The sequence below is a fragment of the Ammospiza caudacuta genome, chromosome 3 (assembly GCF_027887145.1).
Source record: "Ammospiza caudacuta isolate bAmmCau1 chromosome 3, bAmmCau1.pri, whole genome shotgun sequence".
Taxonomy (NCBI): Eukaryota; Metazoa; Chordata; class Aves; order Passeriformes; family Passerellidae; genus Ammospiza; species Ammospiza caudacuta.
The window spans coordinates 46,434,050-46,449,207 of NC_080595.1; the positions used below are offsets into that span (position 1 = coordinate 46,434,050).

The 15,158-nt window shown below is 38.6% G+C and overlaps 1 protein-coding gene across 1 annotated transcript in view; it reads left to right on the forward strand.

Moving 5' to 3' along the window:
• The window catches only part of DISC1 (DISC1 scaffold protein), a 187,109-nt gene that overhangs the window by 139,266 nt on the left and 32,685 nt on the right, over positions 1 to 15,158 (forward strand). Inside the window, exon 10 of the mRNA XM_058801566.1 lies at positions 4,386 to 4,446. Within this exon, the coding sequence (XP_058657549.1) occupies positions 4,386 to 4,446 (61 nt within the window). The remainder of the gene's footprint in view (positions 1 to 4,385; positions 4,447 to 15,158) is intronic.

Here is a 15,158-nt window from a genome sequence, read left to right on the forward strand (position 1 = left end):
GTGAATAACAATTTTTACATTAAAAAAGTATAGTGACAGGAGAAGCAATGTCAGCTTTCTTCACATCTAATTCTGTCCTCAGATCAATATGTGTCTATGCAGTTTTTTTTATTTTTATTCCTAGATCCTTAAGTCAGGCAAAAATGTCATTGAAGCCAGTGTGTCGCAGACATCTTTTCATGAAAATCCTTTCTTTAGGATTTTTTCCTCCTGAGAAGCTGAGAGGCCTCAGGAACAAAATATAAACATTGATTATCTGCTGCTGTGGAATGCAACAGGTGCATTGGTGATTGGCCCATCTTGGATGTTTATGATTAATGGCCAATCACAGCCCAGTTAGCTCGGCTCTCTGAGACATAAATCTCTGTTATTCCTTCCTTTCTATTCTTAGCCTAGCCTTCTGAGGAAACCTTTTCTTCTATTCTTTTAGTATAATTTTAATGTAATATATATCATAAAATAATAAATCATGCCTTCTGAAACATGAAGTCTCTTCCCTCATCTGAAAACCCCTGTGAACACTGTCACACCAGTGGGAGTTTTACTCTACATAATGTAATATTTGAGAAGGAACATTATGCTTGTGGATCAGAAAGGCTAATTTTGTAGGGATCAGGCTTGTCATGCAGGCAGGTAACGTCTGGCAGTTCTTTTTATGCTGGGTGTTGGTGTAGGAGCTATTACATCTCTTCCAACCTTTAATTTTGTGTAAAACTATGTGTCATTATTCATCCACACTGTCTATCCATAAAAAAAGAACAAGAAAAAGAAAAAAAAAAGAAATAATACCTTCTAGGATGGAAGGCAAAAACTTTACTTCAGAATTTGTATCTCTTGGATTCGGTGAATGACTTGTCTGGTAAAGAACTACTCATCTGTGAAAACTACTGTGATATTGACTACTATTTTTTTAAGACTCCTATTCAATTTTAAAGATTTATTCTTCTGAGTTGCCAACCATTTACATCTGGAGCATCCATATGAACACTGGGTTTGAGGTATCTCCAGTCAAATACTCAGGTTTTATAAAGTTTTAGAAAATATTGATCATAGTATCCAAAGCATATCTTATAGTCCATAGGTCTTTTTAAGTTCAGTTTTGAGGACCGAAGAATAAGAAACTGAAGAATAAAAGTAATGTTAGGCTTTCATGTGTGGGCTTGAATAATCTCTGTAAGTAATAGAAATAGCATTACCCCACTGGGGCTGCCTTCAGATGAGAAATGACACGTAATGATATTTTAAAGGAATGCTATGTAGACTAATTATTAAGTGGTATCTGTGCAGCTTCTAAAACAGCAGATTTACATTCTGTAGCAATTAAAAGGCCACCACAGGGGCTCACTGCTGCTTCTCAGTCCTTTCTGACCAGAACTGATTCCAAGATTGGACTTTGTTGTAAGAAGCAAGAAACATTTAGGATAAAACAAGGGAAAGAAATGCTGACTCACTTTTCTTCAATTAAGACTTCACAAGAGAAGTTTATTTTTAGTCTTAGCAAATAACCTGGTGTTTTGATCTTCTGCAAGTATTTATACTTCTTTATTTTAACAGAGAATTTATATTTCTTTATTTTAATAACTCCCCTCAAGGCTAATATAAGCTAAGCATGTAAATCCCCAGAGAACTGATGGAAAAAGGCAACCCCATTCACTTAAATGTAAAGATAAACCATTTGGCATGCAGAGAAGAATCTCATAAATTATTATTTCTTTTCTTTCTCTGTCATCTAGTACCTTCTTGGCCAGATTGAAAGCACATACAGTTTCCTGTTTGCATTTTTTTTGCTTTGAAGTGATGGTGAATAGATTCATTAAATTAGAACAAAAAATCTGCTAATCTTTTGCTTGTCTTCTATTTCAATGGATGATCTAAAAGGCTGAAAGTATTGTGTTTGTTGCAAGGGAAGTAACCTTAATCAGATTTTTAAGATATGTTTTCCTTCCAGCAAAATCTCCAGGTCACAGCTTTTCCAATTACACGGAGAAGAAGGCAAGGAGACAAAGCTAGTCTGGGGAGCTTTCTCTTTCAGCAGCAAAGTTTGCATTTCTTTTAATGTAGTTAAAACGTTTGTCGGGAGAGAGTAGGGTTTAGTGATGTGAGGTGATTTCCAAATGAGTGTTAGCTTTTTGCTGACCTACTTTTGACTAGTGGTGTATTCTTGCCCATTACTTTTTGTCATTGAATAATGCTGATATATTAAGCTGTGTGCTTCAAGGGCGTTGTAAAATTGCTTGTAGGGGCAGGACTGAACTGTGAAAGTGCGAATTACTCTATCAGATCAAACCCAATTAAAAAGTGACAAGCACAGCAGGAGAAATTGAAAGCAAGGTTTATCTTTCATGTAACGTAAGAAGTCACTATATCGGTTAGAAACAAAGTGAGTGTGAAACAGATTCTCCACCTCTTCTCATCCCTCTCCAAAAATTAATAATATCTGCTGACTTTATTATCCAAAAGAATAAGCCCCAGAGTTGTAACAGCTCACGTTGAAGGACACTGTGACAATGGCAAGAGAAGGGGAAGCACAGCACCCGAACACCTTGAAGCTATTTGCTATCTAAGTGTGCACCGGGCCTCAGGTCAGCACATTTGGGGATTGATGGATAGGGAGTTTGCAAGAAGTGCTGGCCATTTTTATAAAGCTGTAGTGTGTCATTAAAGAAAGACTTGCAAGCTTGCAGGCTCTCCACAGTTCTACAGGAAGTGTAGGAATAAAAGCATGGTAAGGAAACTGTGAGCTTTTACTAAGCGCTGTAGTTACAGACCTGCTACAAACTAGGGAAAGTCATTTAGTCTTCAGTGCCACTGCAGAAATCCTTATAAACCCTTTTTCATAACATCCATCAGCACTTTTCTAATGAGTAATTGGGCCTGTGAATGTATAAACTAAGGCAGTTGTCTATGTACAATAAAATATTGTAGAATCCTGCTTCCAGACTGCTGGGCTATGGTGGGTTTGGGTTTTTTGATTGTTTCAGGTTTTTTTGTTGTTTGGCTGGTTTGCTTGTTTGCTAATCTAATAAACTCATATATCAAACAAAACAAAACAACGAACAAGTAAATCAACCTGCAACATGTGTTCTATACCTGCCGTTGCATTGCAGACAGCTTCAGTGATGTGTGACTGCTGTGTGACCTGGTGCACACCACCTTCTGCAGACAGTCGATGTTACACTGACCCTGATGCTTGCTGCTAATGGTATTACCTCAGTGAGCTCCTCTGTGTGTAAACTTTAGCACAGCTGATTTGGCTAATGCTGAGTTTTCAGATCAGGATTTGGTGGGTGACATTCGACTTTATGAGGGGAAAAAATCCCAACAAACACAGAAAGGGAAAGCACTTGTGTGTAACCTGTGCTTGGAGCCATCGTACTGTGAGGAACGTGGGGGAGATGAGTGTGTAAACTCACAGGGTACCCGATCCATTTAGCATGTTTTCCCCATAAAAACAGTGATGCTCTGTAGGATGCCTCTTGATATAAAATATATATTTGATGTACAATGAATTAAGACTTTAAAAGAGACCAAGTGATTTACAGTCCTATGAGACTTGGACTTTGCAAGCAGCTTATAGGGAGGAGGGAAGAAAAGTTGTCGTATTGTGGAAATGGTTATTATCTAAAAGCCTCCATTTTCCTGGAAGAGGTTTACTTTCTACCATTGATGGAGTACCAATGGTCATTCAAAAGAACAGCTTTGTTGTTGTGTGTTATGGTAAGTAGTCTTTTGGAGTGTCTTCTGGATGAAGAAGTTGTAGGGGCTAAGAGAATGTCTAGGTCTGAGCTTTAAAAATAAACAGACACACACACAGCTATCTCCCCAGACACCAACCACAAAATACCCCAACCTAAATTTTATAACAATCTTGACTGGTATTTCTTTTCATTCTGTAGTGTTTTGGTTTTATCAGAAAAGTTTGATACAAGATTGATAACAGTTTAAAGGACTGTTCTGCATGGACTGATGCATTTGTAAGGCTGGCTTACTTCTCCTGAAGGTAAAGAGGAGTAATGGATAATATTTCTTTTTTGTGGGGATGATTTTTTTTTAGTTGTCATTGTTGCCTTTAATTGTTTTTTTATTTTGTCAAGAGGAAGCTTCTGCATACTGTGTGTTTGTTAGTCTCAACATTTTTCTGGCCCAGCCAAGAGGTTAATGCATTTGTTATTGATCTATTATTATACTATAGATACAATAGACTTTCAAGAAAAAGGGAGAAGACACCCACACTGCAATTTGAATGTGAAAAAGATTAATGAAATTCTTATTCCTAACTGACATGTGTAAAACATGTGGGTAAGAGATGAGTTGGTTTAAAAAAAGAAAACCCCCTCAGAACTGTAAAGTTATATCATTACCTAACTTTGGCCTTTATTTTGCAGTGACCAGCGTAAAAGAAAATGCTGAGAAGTACATGGAGATTCTGGAGGACAAACTACATAGGTAAGGATGGTATCATGAAAACCTTTGAAATCTTAAAAATGCTTGTACATGCAGCATTGATATGCATAAAAGTGTTAGGAACTTGCATTAGAATAATACCAAAAATAGTTCAAAGTAGGAAATACTGTTTGTGTTAAGAGCTCTGTTCATGGCTGCATTCAGCAGCCTGGCAATGGGTGCAGGTAAAAGAAAGAATCACTGTGTTCTCCAGTGCAAAGGGCTGCTCTGGAGCAGCAGTGGTCCAGCCTCAAATATTGGGGATATGACAGCTGGGTGAAAAATCACCCTTCTGCTCCTATGCAAAAACCAACACTGAGCAGGGCCAAAATAATCCCTTAGCAGAGTTCTGGACATCTTTAGCAAATAATGACAGTGAATATAACAGTTTTGAAAAAATGCCAGTTTGGGGTATTGGAGAGAGCAAATACAAACCAGGACAACAATAGAGATATTTTAAGAACTGAATCCTTATGCAGAATTCACATCTTTTTATGCCTTTTTTTTTTAAACAAACACTAACGTTTCTATTTCCTTCTTTTGCTGTGTGAAGAGGGTTCTAGGTGACCCCTCTGACTTTAGGATTCTCCTTGAAATATGGTTAGCAACTATTACAGTGCTGTTGTAATGGAATCTTCTAGTGAGTGAACTTTGCCCTGAATGAGTATATTTGTAGGCTTTCATGGGTTGTAATTGGAGTTTGTGTCATAATAAAATGTAATCCACCAACTAAGCACTACTTCCATTTCCGTTACTAAGCAGGTATAATTAATAAATTGTTGCCCTTGCTACTTTTTGTTCTATTGATAAAGATAAGGTTTTATATATTTTGCTCACTCATTATTTTGAATATAGAAATATTTATTTTACTCAACTCGTAAATTTAAAAGATATTTCAATCTGAATGAAAAAATGATGGAAACAGACCTGAAGATCAAGCTTTGTTTCTGTGTGCTGCTTAGCCGTCTCTTATTAACATTTTTACTCCATATATCTCAGTCCATAAGTTTAAGACAAGTCTTAAGGACTTTTTATGCTGTCTTTTTGAAAACCATACTCTTTATTAAAAAATAAAGTATAGCAACAAGTTTTGATGTTTCTAGAGTGTATGGATTTAATTGACGTATCAGGCTCCCAGAAGGATGTAAATTTCTCTTTAAGTGTTAAATACTTAGAGAAGCTGTATGTTTGTTTCTCCTTCCAGAGGTTTATCAGATAGAATTTGCAGGTCCCAGATGGTGAAGATTCAGTCCTGAACTTATTTTTCAAGATGTGCAAATGGTATTAGTCTAAAAATAGTTCAAGTAATTAAGAGCTAAGAATTTGAATACTGATGGAAAGAGAAAATCTTTCATGTTTTTATGAGAAAGAAGTTTCCAAGATACTGTGTCTTGAAAAATATTTTATTTTTATGCTATTTTAATTTTAGGTGATTATAGATACTTGGTTTTCTATAGGTTCTTTTTAGTTTCTTTAAGTAGTTAGCTACACCTGCTTTACAGCTTGAGCAATAAAATAGAAAAGCAAGCAAGAGCCCAAGAGGCTTCCCCGAACCCTGCCCCTGCTTAGAGCAGTAACTTGAGAGAGTTTCTCTTTTTTGGTCTTCGTATAAATGCTCAGATTATTCATTTGTATATATCATAAGCTAAAGAAAGAGTCTCTAAGGAAAGTTTAAAGAGTAAGTTTTAAGATTACATTTTAGACAGAGATAGAATTTGCATCTGGCTCATGGATGCACTTTTGGGGAGACTCTTGAAACCAAAAGAGGATCAAGTCTGGGTAGCATGAATTCAAATAAACCTCCAAAGCTTTTTTCCAGATGAAACCTATAATTTTGCCAGGTAATGTTTCAAATAGAAACAGCCTAGATTGAGATCACTTCAGTTTAAGATACAGCTTCAAAGTAAAGCAGAACTCTTAGAAATGTCATTTTTGACCATTTTGTAACAGAAGGAAAAGAAAGCTAATGAAGAAATCTCTTGACAAAACAGCTTTAATGAAGATTCAAGTTTCAAAAAATCAATTTTGTCAGTTAATTTCCCTCCCCCCCCCCTCTTCAAAGTTTGGAATATATTCCTCTTGTCCGTTTGTTTTTGTTGGTTTTTTTTTTTTTTTTTAATGGAGGGAGGGGAGGGTAACCTAGCTCATATGCTGGAGTACTTTTTGGGGAGGTGAGGGTTTTGGGTTTTTTTGTTTGTTAGTTGGTTGGTTTTTAAAACAAATGCAGTACTTTTCACTGCGACCTAAAAGATGCATCCATTGTCAGGGAGCTTAATACAATACGTTTCATTAGGAATGCTACTCTTTTGATAGCCTTGTATCTAAAGGAAAAAATGGGAAAACATGCATTGACAAAAAATGGAAATATGATCAGTAGCTGATAGCTTCACCCCAAGGAAGGCAAAGAACCCACTATGTATACAGATTACTTGACACTCTTTTTTCCTGATTTAAAATATAGGTTATTTTCTGACAGCAGACTGACAGTCATTGAAGACAGTATCCTCCAATAAAAGAATGAACAAATAGCATGTGTAATAAGCTGCTGTCTGTCTCTTTCCTAGTCACCAACATACATCAAGCCATTCTCCAAGTTTATACATTAAATAACTGGCTGCCCTCTTAAGAGTGTAAATACTATTGCTTACCTTTTGTTAGGAAGCGGGAGATGTGCAAAAGTGGTGAGAGTTAGAATAATAAAAGTGAGTTCAGCAGAGACCTCTGTCTGTGTGAATATCTGAAGTACAAGAAGTTTTGTGTTGGTAACTTCAGCTCATCACTTGAGCCATTTAGGAGGGATTGTACAGGAGAAGTTTACAGTAATTGCTCTAGCTCATTGAAATTCAGATGAGCATCTTCTCATGGGACCCTTGTTCTGCCACAGAAAGTGGGAGTTTTTTTCATTTCGCTTATTTCTACACCAAGTGAAGGCTTTGCTAGCACTTTATATCATTACCATGAATAAAGTGGACTTCAACCATCCAACTCGTTCAAAAACCACCAAGTTCTGCCATAAGTGAGCTTTAGTCATGTCAATGGGTGAGGGTCACAGGCTGATCCTAGTCAAGAGTGCTGTAAATGCCATTAAAGATTTCATCTTGAGCTGTTAGTGCCTGTGTGTCATGTTACAGAAACTCTGATGCCTGCTATAGGGAAACTGCTGTGCTAAGGCTACTGAGTAAGTCTTTCCAAAAGGTTTTCCCTCTTGTCTGTGGATCAGCACAGGCATGCTTGGGAGTGCCAGATGGTCTGTGGTAATTTTGTGTAACCTATGACCCCCCTCAGTTGTGCTGAGGGCTGTTCCAGCTGCTGGTAGTATCTCAGCAGTGCACAGATAGGACTGAAATGTCATCTTTGCCTGCCTGCCCCCAGGACTGTGTGTTTTCTACTGTGCTTCCAAGAGACTTCACAGCCCCATCCCTCGCTGGATAATGATCTGATCTTATTTTGCTTACCAACAGTTCTGCTGCTGGAGTGTTAAAATGCAGGTTAGACAAAATATTAGATCCTTCTAGTGACTAATTTAGTTCCTTTCTTCTTCCCAGCTGGTCTAAGTCATACACAGCTGTGAGAACATTAGCTCCAAAATTCTGAGAAGCAGACACTTTATATGTGGTGATGCATTCCTTTATATCTCTTGGCCCACATGGTGATGACTTCTAAATCCCTTATCATAGCTGCCTCAGGCTGGAAAAAATTTTTTTGTACCAGCTGATGTAAAGATGACATTTCTTGAGCTGAGGGAATTTAATGTGATTGTACTGTTCTCCAGACCTCAAAAGATTATGCTGTGACTTCCATTCATCACAAAACCAGGGCTTTTAAGGGGCTTTTCCTAATTCCCAGATAGGAATCGTGAAATTATTTTTGGGGAATAATATTATTCAAGAATAACTGGTGACAATTACACAAAGGTGTTTTATTGAGCTATTTTCTGTGCTATCCTGCAAGAAAGGGAAAATGCATAAATATAACAAGATGCAATACTGCAGTGACTGTACTTTGCCATTGTTGAATGATACAGCAGCAGGTAAATTGGCAAATGTGTGCAAAACCTTTCTTCTTTAACTGACTCTCTTCTGCTGTTTGTCTTGGGTTCATTTTCTGTTCAACAATGTTTGTTTTCATATTAATGGTGCCTTAATTTTTATTCGTGGATACATGGTAGGGAAAATGTCGTGGAGTCTTACTCTGATGTAACTTGTGCTCATCTGCATGGCTCCTCATTCACTGAGGTGTCAAGATAGTTGGTGTGATAAAGGCACCTTGCATTTATTGAAGCAGCAGAAATCAAGCCCAAGGTCTGTTTTACCTGATCTCGTGTGTAGTTTTTCTTTTAGGAGTTTCAATCAAATGTCACTTGCCTAATTCAGAACAAATGTGGCTGCAGCCTGGTGGCTCAGACTGCTAAGGGCATGCACATTTTCTCTATCAGAAACAAGGTTTCTCATGCAGGCAGTGCTTTTAATGTGTTTGAGGATGTCATCTTCACTGAGATCTTGCCCCTTCAGGCGAGACAAGATATTCTGAGGGTCCCATGCCATAGGAGGACAGGTCAGGATTAAATGCCGCCACATCACCTTCCAGTTTACATGAAAATGAACAGTCTTAGAGCTCACTGTCTTTCCTTATTATTCACTGTTAGCTTACATACCACATGCCTCATGTCTCCTTTATAAAATACTAAGTTTCAGAAATGGTTTTGGGAGCAGAGCTGGGTATGAATGCTCTGAATAGCACAGCACACTAAAAGGACAGTGTTTCACACTGCTGATGGTCTTAAAGGTAGTCTCACCTCAAAAGGACTGTGTATCCTTGCAGATTTGTAGCTCTTTCTCTGTTGTTCCTGTATGTATGGAATATTTTGTGGTTTAATTTAACATTGATTATATAGGGGGTAGTTTTCCCAACTGTGTTGTTTACTTATGACTTCAGGCTGTTGTTTATGAGAGGTCCTTTTCTTGATGAAAAAATGCCCTTGGATGGCAGTGGAATCACTTGTGTTGCCTTCTGTTACAACAAAAGACTGCAGGACTAGGCTCGGTGTGATTAACTAAAGTACTGAAAATTTGGAACACATTTAGAAATCGATGCTGCATGAAGTGAATATGTACATAACTTGCCAGATCCATAAATTTGGAAGAAATCTGTGCACCCTCCAGTGACATTTGAAGGTATTCTGCCTAATTGTGGTTTGCTGTTCTTTAGAGTAAAAGAGTTTTCTCTTGACCATACTGTGTAGTTTTATCATACTGGAGGGTACACAAAAAGCCTTCAACCACTACCAAACAATTTCTCATGTTTCAGTAATGTGAAGAACACATTGCAGTGTCACCAAACCCTCATGGGAACAATCAAACACTTTACTTTGGACAATCCTTTCTCCTTGTTGTGAACAATACAGCTGCTTTGTTTCAGTTACCTTATTTTTCTGTCTACATAATAGAGACTGTCATGAAAACAGGGCTATTGTTTCTTAAAGGCTCGTGTTTTCCTGGTATTTTTTTTTCCAGCCTGAAAACATCAGCTCTTGTCATACTACTTACTTTGCTGGGGAAATGTTATGATATTACAGATCATGACTTTTCAGCCATGTCACTGGTAACAAGAACATAGGAACTTGTGAATAAAAGTAACATTTTAAAGGTGTTTCTATAGGTGAGGGGAAATTTGGCAAGATCCCACTGATTTCTTGGTACTATTGTAGTGAGGGAAGTTTACTTCCCCAAAATACTCACAAATTAAAGGAGCTGTGAAAATTGAAAAGCAAATTGCTAAGTGTGTTAGTTAATAATTTACAGGTGATTTTTTGGTTGCTATATTGGCCCAGTCTTATTTGGGAGATATGTCCTCTTTTTTTAATAGTTTAGGAAAGTTTCACAGTGTGAATCCAATTAACAAAGAAGAAAAATTTAAGTATTCTTTCTTGTTCTATTTTCCCCTCTGCTTTAAGCATTGTGCTCTTTATTTTTTGCTGTTCTTTAATTGCTCTGTTCTGATGTTAGCAGTCTTAGAAAGGGGACTTTCTGATTCTCCCTCTGCTCTTCCCTTTATTGTGGCTCCTCTGTCTTCCTTCCTAGGACTTGTCTCATTTCCACTTTGTGCATTTTATTCTTACCTTATTTTATTTCCAACTTTATCCCTTAGGACACCAATTTTTGCCTATCTCTTTTGTGTTTCATGGAGCAGGGGAAAGTTGGATAGTAGGAATATAATAAAGCACTTTCTTCACAGAAACCCTGTTTTCACCTTCAAAACACATTCAATTACTTTTGAATCTGTCTTATTCTACATGACCACAGTGCAGGTTCTCACCAAATATCCTTTTTCTCTTCACAATCACTTGCAATATGTTTGGAAATGTTTGCAGTTTCCTGACAAAGTATAGCATCTTGGAAACTCGTAGTAAATTTAAATAATGTCAGAAGAAATTTGATGGTATTGCTTCACAGAAGTGGATTAGCCTAGATTAAGTGGGTCTGGAGGAAAGGGGGGAATCTTCACTCTGCCTTTCATTTCTGCTTGTGGAAAGTGTAGCTAATGCCCACAGGGCATGGAAAAGGAAATCGTCACTATAGAAGTGCAGCAGATAAGAGTTTCTAATCATGTTTCTGCAGCATAATGTGTGTTTTATCATCAGTGTTATCTGGTGCCATGTGCTAGTGGAGATCCTTTGATAAACTCATGTCTGTGCCAGGATGGAACTCTGTTCCCAGCCTTGAACTTGTCTCTCAGCTCTGGCAGAACTAATACCTATCTACAGATGAAATGCATGTTGCACGAGCAGTAAAAATGGAGGGCAAAGAATGCAATCTGCTTCCTGCACCAACTGAGAAAAGATGTTTAAAAAAACAAACAAAGCAAAAACGAAAGTGAAAAACACCCCCAATACCATTTCTGTCTATGGCAACTGCAAGATAGGAGATAATTGCATTGATGGAACCCACCACGCCTTTTGTGTCAGTAGCAGGAATCTTCTGAATTTGCAGTCATAAAATTAATTTTTTGCTACAAGAGGAGGAGAATGTTGTTTTATATACTAAGGAACCATCTGCTGGTTTAAGGTATGGAAGGAGATTTTTGCAGAAAGGAGGGATGAGGTAGGTAGGCTTTTGGACCCCACAGTACTCTGGGGGAAGAGGACATAACACAAAACTTACCTTTTCACTTTGTCCTAGCAGACAATTATTATTGCACCAATGTATATGTGTTACATATAACATTTTTTAAAGACTTGCTTCTGTAGGAGATGATAAGAAGGGAAGAAGGGCACAAGAATTAAGAACTCAGAAATTGTTATTGTTCTTTTTTTGTTTTTGTATTTTGCCTGTTCAGAGATGCTGGGTCACAAATACTGATTTTTAATTGGGAGGTGGGGGAACTGTGGCAAGTGACCATACTGTTTGATAAGAAGTAGCAGAAAGCTCTGTTCTTTTTAGCTATTCTCAGCATTGAAACTAGATCCTTTTAGAAAAAAAAAAAAAAAAAAAAAGAAAAGGTCAGATTTGAGGCCAGTTTCAAGTGCCTCAGAGCTTTAGAAAAAGCAAAGCACATGGTTGAACAGCCTTTACTAACTCCCTGTCCATATTAATTCAGGTTTTATCCAGGACTTTTTCCAAGTTACTGAATTAACATCAGTAGTTAGTGTGCAGCATTGTCAAAGACAAGGTGACAGGGGATTTTGCTGCTTATTCATGGAAAATCTTGCCCTTTTTTCCACTCGGCTCTGTGTCTTCCATTCATTTTATTCTTAGCATAGCAAAAATTGTCAGAGGGCAAGGCCTCTCCCCTTCTAAAACCAGAAAGTATTGCCCTTGCTTGAAAAGGAAATATGATGACAGTTCACAGCCTCTCGAGCTGGTTCGCAATTGTGCATTTTGTTAGGATTTTGTTTTATTCTGTATGCTCTTTTCCTATGCTGCATTGTTCTGGTGCTGGTCAGTGGTGCCTGCAGAGCTGCAGTTCACCACTTTGCTGAAATTCATTAGTGTCACAGTCTCTTGGTTTAACCCCAGGCAGCAGCCAAGCCCTGCCCGGCCCCTCGCTCACTGCCCCAGCTGCAGGATCAGGGAGAAAACAGGAAAGGTGGAAGTGAGAAAATTCACAGGTTGAGATAAAGACAGTTTATTGGAGAAAGTGAAGACCACACCCACAAGTAAAGCAACAAGGAATTAATTCACCATTTCCCATGGGCAGGCAGGTGTTCAGCCATTCCCAGCAGAGCAGGGCCCTCTCATGCAGAGCAGTTACTTGGGAAGGGAAATGCCACCAATCCAAACATGCCCTACTTCCTCCTTCTTCCCCCACTGACGTATATAGCATGATGTTATGTGGTCTGGAATATTCCTTTTGACAGCCTGGGTCACTTGCCCCAGCTGTGTCTTCTCCCTCCTTTCCTGCACCCCTATCTTCCTTGCGAGTGTGGCAGGACCAAAAGCAGAAAAGGGCTTGGCTCTGTAAGGCTTGCTCAGCAATAACAAAAACATCTCTGTATCATCAACCCTGTGTTCAGCACAAACCCAAAACACAGCCCCATACCAGCCACTGTGAAGAAAACCACCTCAGCTAAAACCAACACACACAGTAGTTCTCTCTGTTGCAAACTCCTGCCTCATTAAGAGTAAGTACTTCTATATAATTTTGCTGCTTTGGTGTGCTGAGATTTCCCTGTTTTGGAGCAAAAGTAAGTTTTTTCATATCTTTTTCCCTAATCTCTTGTGCTCTTCTTACTTGAATTATATGAATTTTATGAAGAGTTTAAAATCCATATTGAGACTTTTTTTGTTTGTTAATTAGTGATGCTTTTCAATGTGGAGAGGATCCCATTTTATGAGTGGTGAATGTCCACCATGACTGACATGGAGCAGTCGTGGATCCTTCCTCTTCCCCAGAGTAGGTTCTTGGCTTTTTGACCTGGAAGCCTGTACAATTTCTCTTGAAGATACTGATCCTAATGGTATGTTTGCATTAATGGAGGGAAGATTGATAAAATTAGCTTTGGTGGTTTGTTTTTAATATTTTTCCATTTCCTATGCAAAAATGCTCTGACTATGACATAATATTTTTTATAACAGCTCCACTGTGCTTCACAAAGATTGTTCAGCCACTGACCTCATCCTAGAATTTTCAGAGGGAGTTTGAAAGTAAGATCCAAGATCAACAATATGAGGATGTATTTGCAGTGTGCTGTGGCTGTTGAGGAGTTAAATTTGGGCACTCTGTCAACCTAAAGGACAGTGGTTTCATCATTCCCTTCAAATAACAAGGAAAAAATGCAGCAGAATATAGTAGTGTTAGATGAGAGGCAGTCTGAAAACTAGGGACCGAGTCTGAGAAATTGATTAAAAATATCCCTTTACACAGAGGACTATCTTCAGTAATTTTATGGGATTTTTCTCAGTCTTGCTGAGAAAAATAACTGTAAACTCTTCAAAGTGCTTCTCTTTGCCCTTCAGCATCACCTGTACCTGCTCTGCCCTGCTGTTGACTTCTCTGTGAGCTGATTTCATGCAAACCTCAACCCATCTTAGCTGTGAAGATTTGACTGTGAGGGGAGGGAGGGATAGAAAAGCTGTTTGTCACCTCTGGGTCCGTGGCATTAAGCTTTTGCTCTCTTACCAGGTGCTCTTGGTGGCTGCATGTAAGTGAGTACATGTAGTGAAAAACACCTGCTCCCTTCTGAACTTAGCAAGAAAAGTGTTGGGTGGATGTGCCTTTTCCTAATGCTCCATGTTTTCCATGTTTTCTAATGCATCCCTGAAGACAAGATTTGAAACCAGTTTGTGCAATTACAGAGGCTTTGTCATCTGTCCTGAGTAGGATTGTCATCAACAGTAGTCATGGGTGTGGAGCAGTCAGGGAAGATGAGGATGGATGCCTGACACCATCTGCCTGCTATCCAGCAGTGCTGCTAAATCCTCCTGCTCTGTCTTTGGATGATACTTTGCACAAAGCCCCGGCTGCCCAGTTAGATAGAAACAATGATAATTAAACCAGTAGAAAACAAAGCATTGCCATCTGCATAGCAGGAGTATGAAGATGTAGGATAACTATTTTGCATGCACCTGGGACAGTCTTTTCCACTGGCATTTGGAAGTTTTTATTAGTTAAGGTGCTTACTACAGGGAATGTACTGTGCTAGTCTGGGGAGACAACACAGAGCCCAGCCATTCTGAGTGTTCTGTCAGCAGCAGTGCAGGGGTTTGTACCCAGCAGGGTCCAGCCAGGGAGGATCTGCAGACCTTGCCCTTTCTCTCTTGCTCCTTTTGATCCAGAAGAAGATTTGGCTCCTGAACCTGTTTGACTCTGCCACTACAGCAGGTCATATGGTGCCCTTGGATGTTTCAGAGGAACTCCGTAAGCATGTGGCTATTGACATCCGGATTTGGCCAACGCTCTCCTTTTTCCAGGTGTGTCTTCCTGGTTACAAAAGCTGAATTTCAAGGTACATTCCTACATGATGACAATATATCACCTCTCCCAATTGTGCCTCTTCTAAAAGGTTATTTCTTTGCCCTGTTTTTTGATCATTATGTATACTTAATTCCTGTTTGGTCAGTGGCACACAGGATGATTCACATCCCCAAATTCCCTTGACAATGAAAGTCTAAATCTCTCATGCTTTCAGAGAGAGAAGTATATTTTAAACTGTTTTATATCAGAGAACAGAGGTGAATAAAAATGATAGGAGAATTGTGAATTCTTTCTCTATGCTT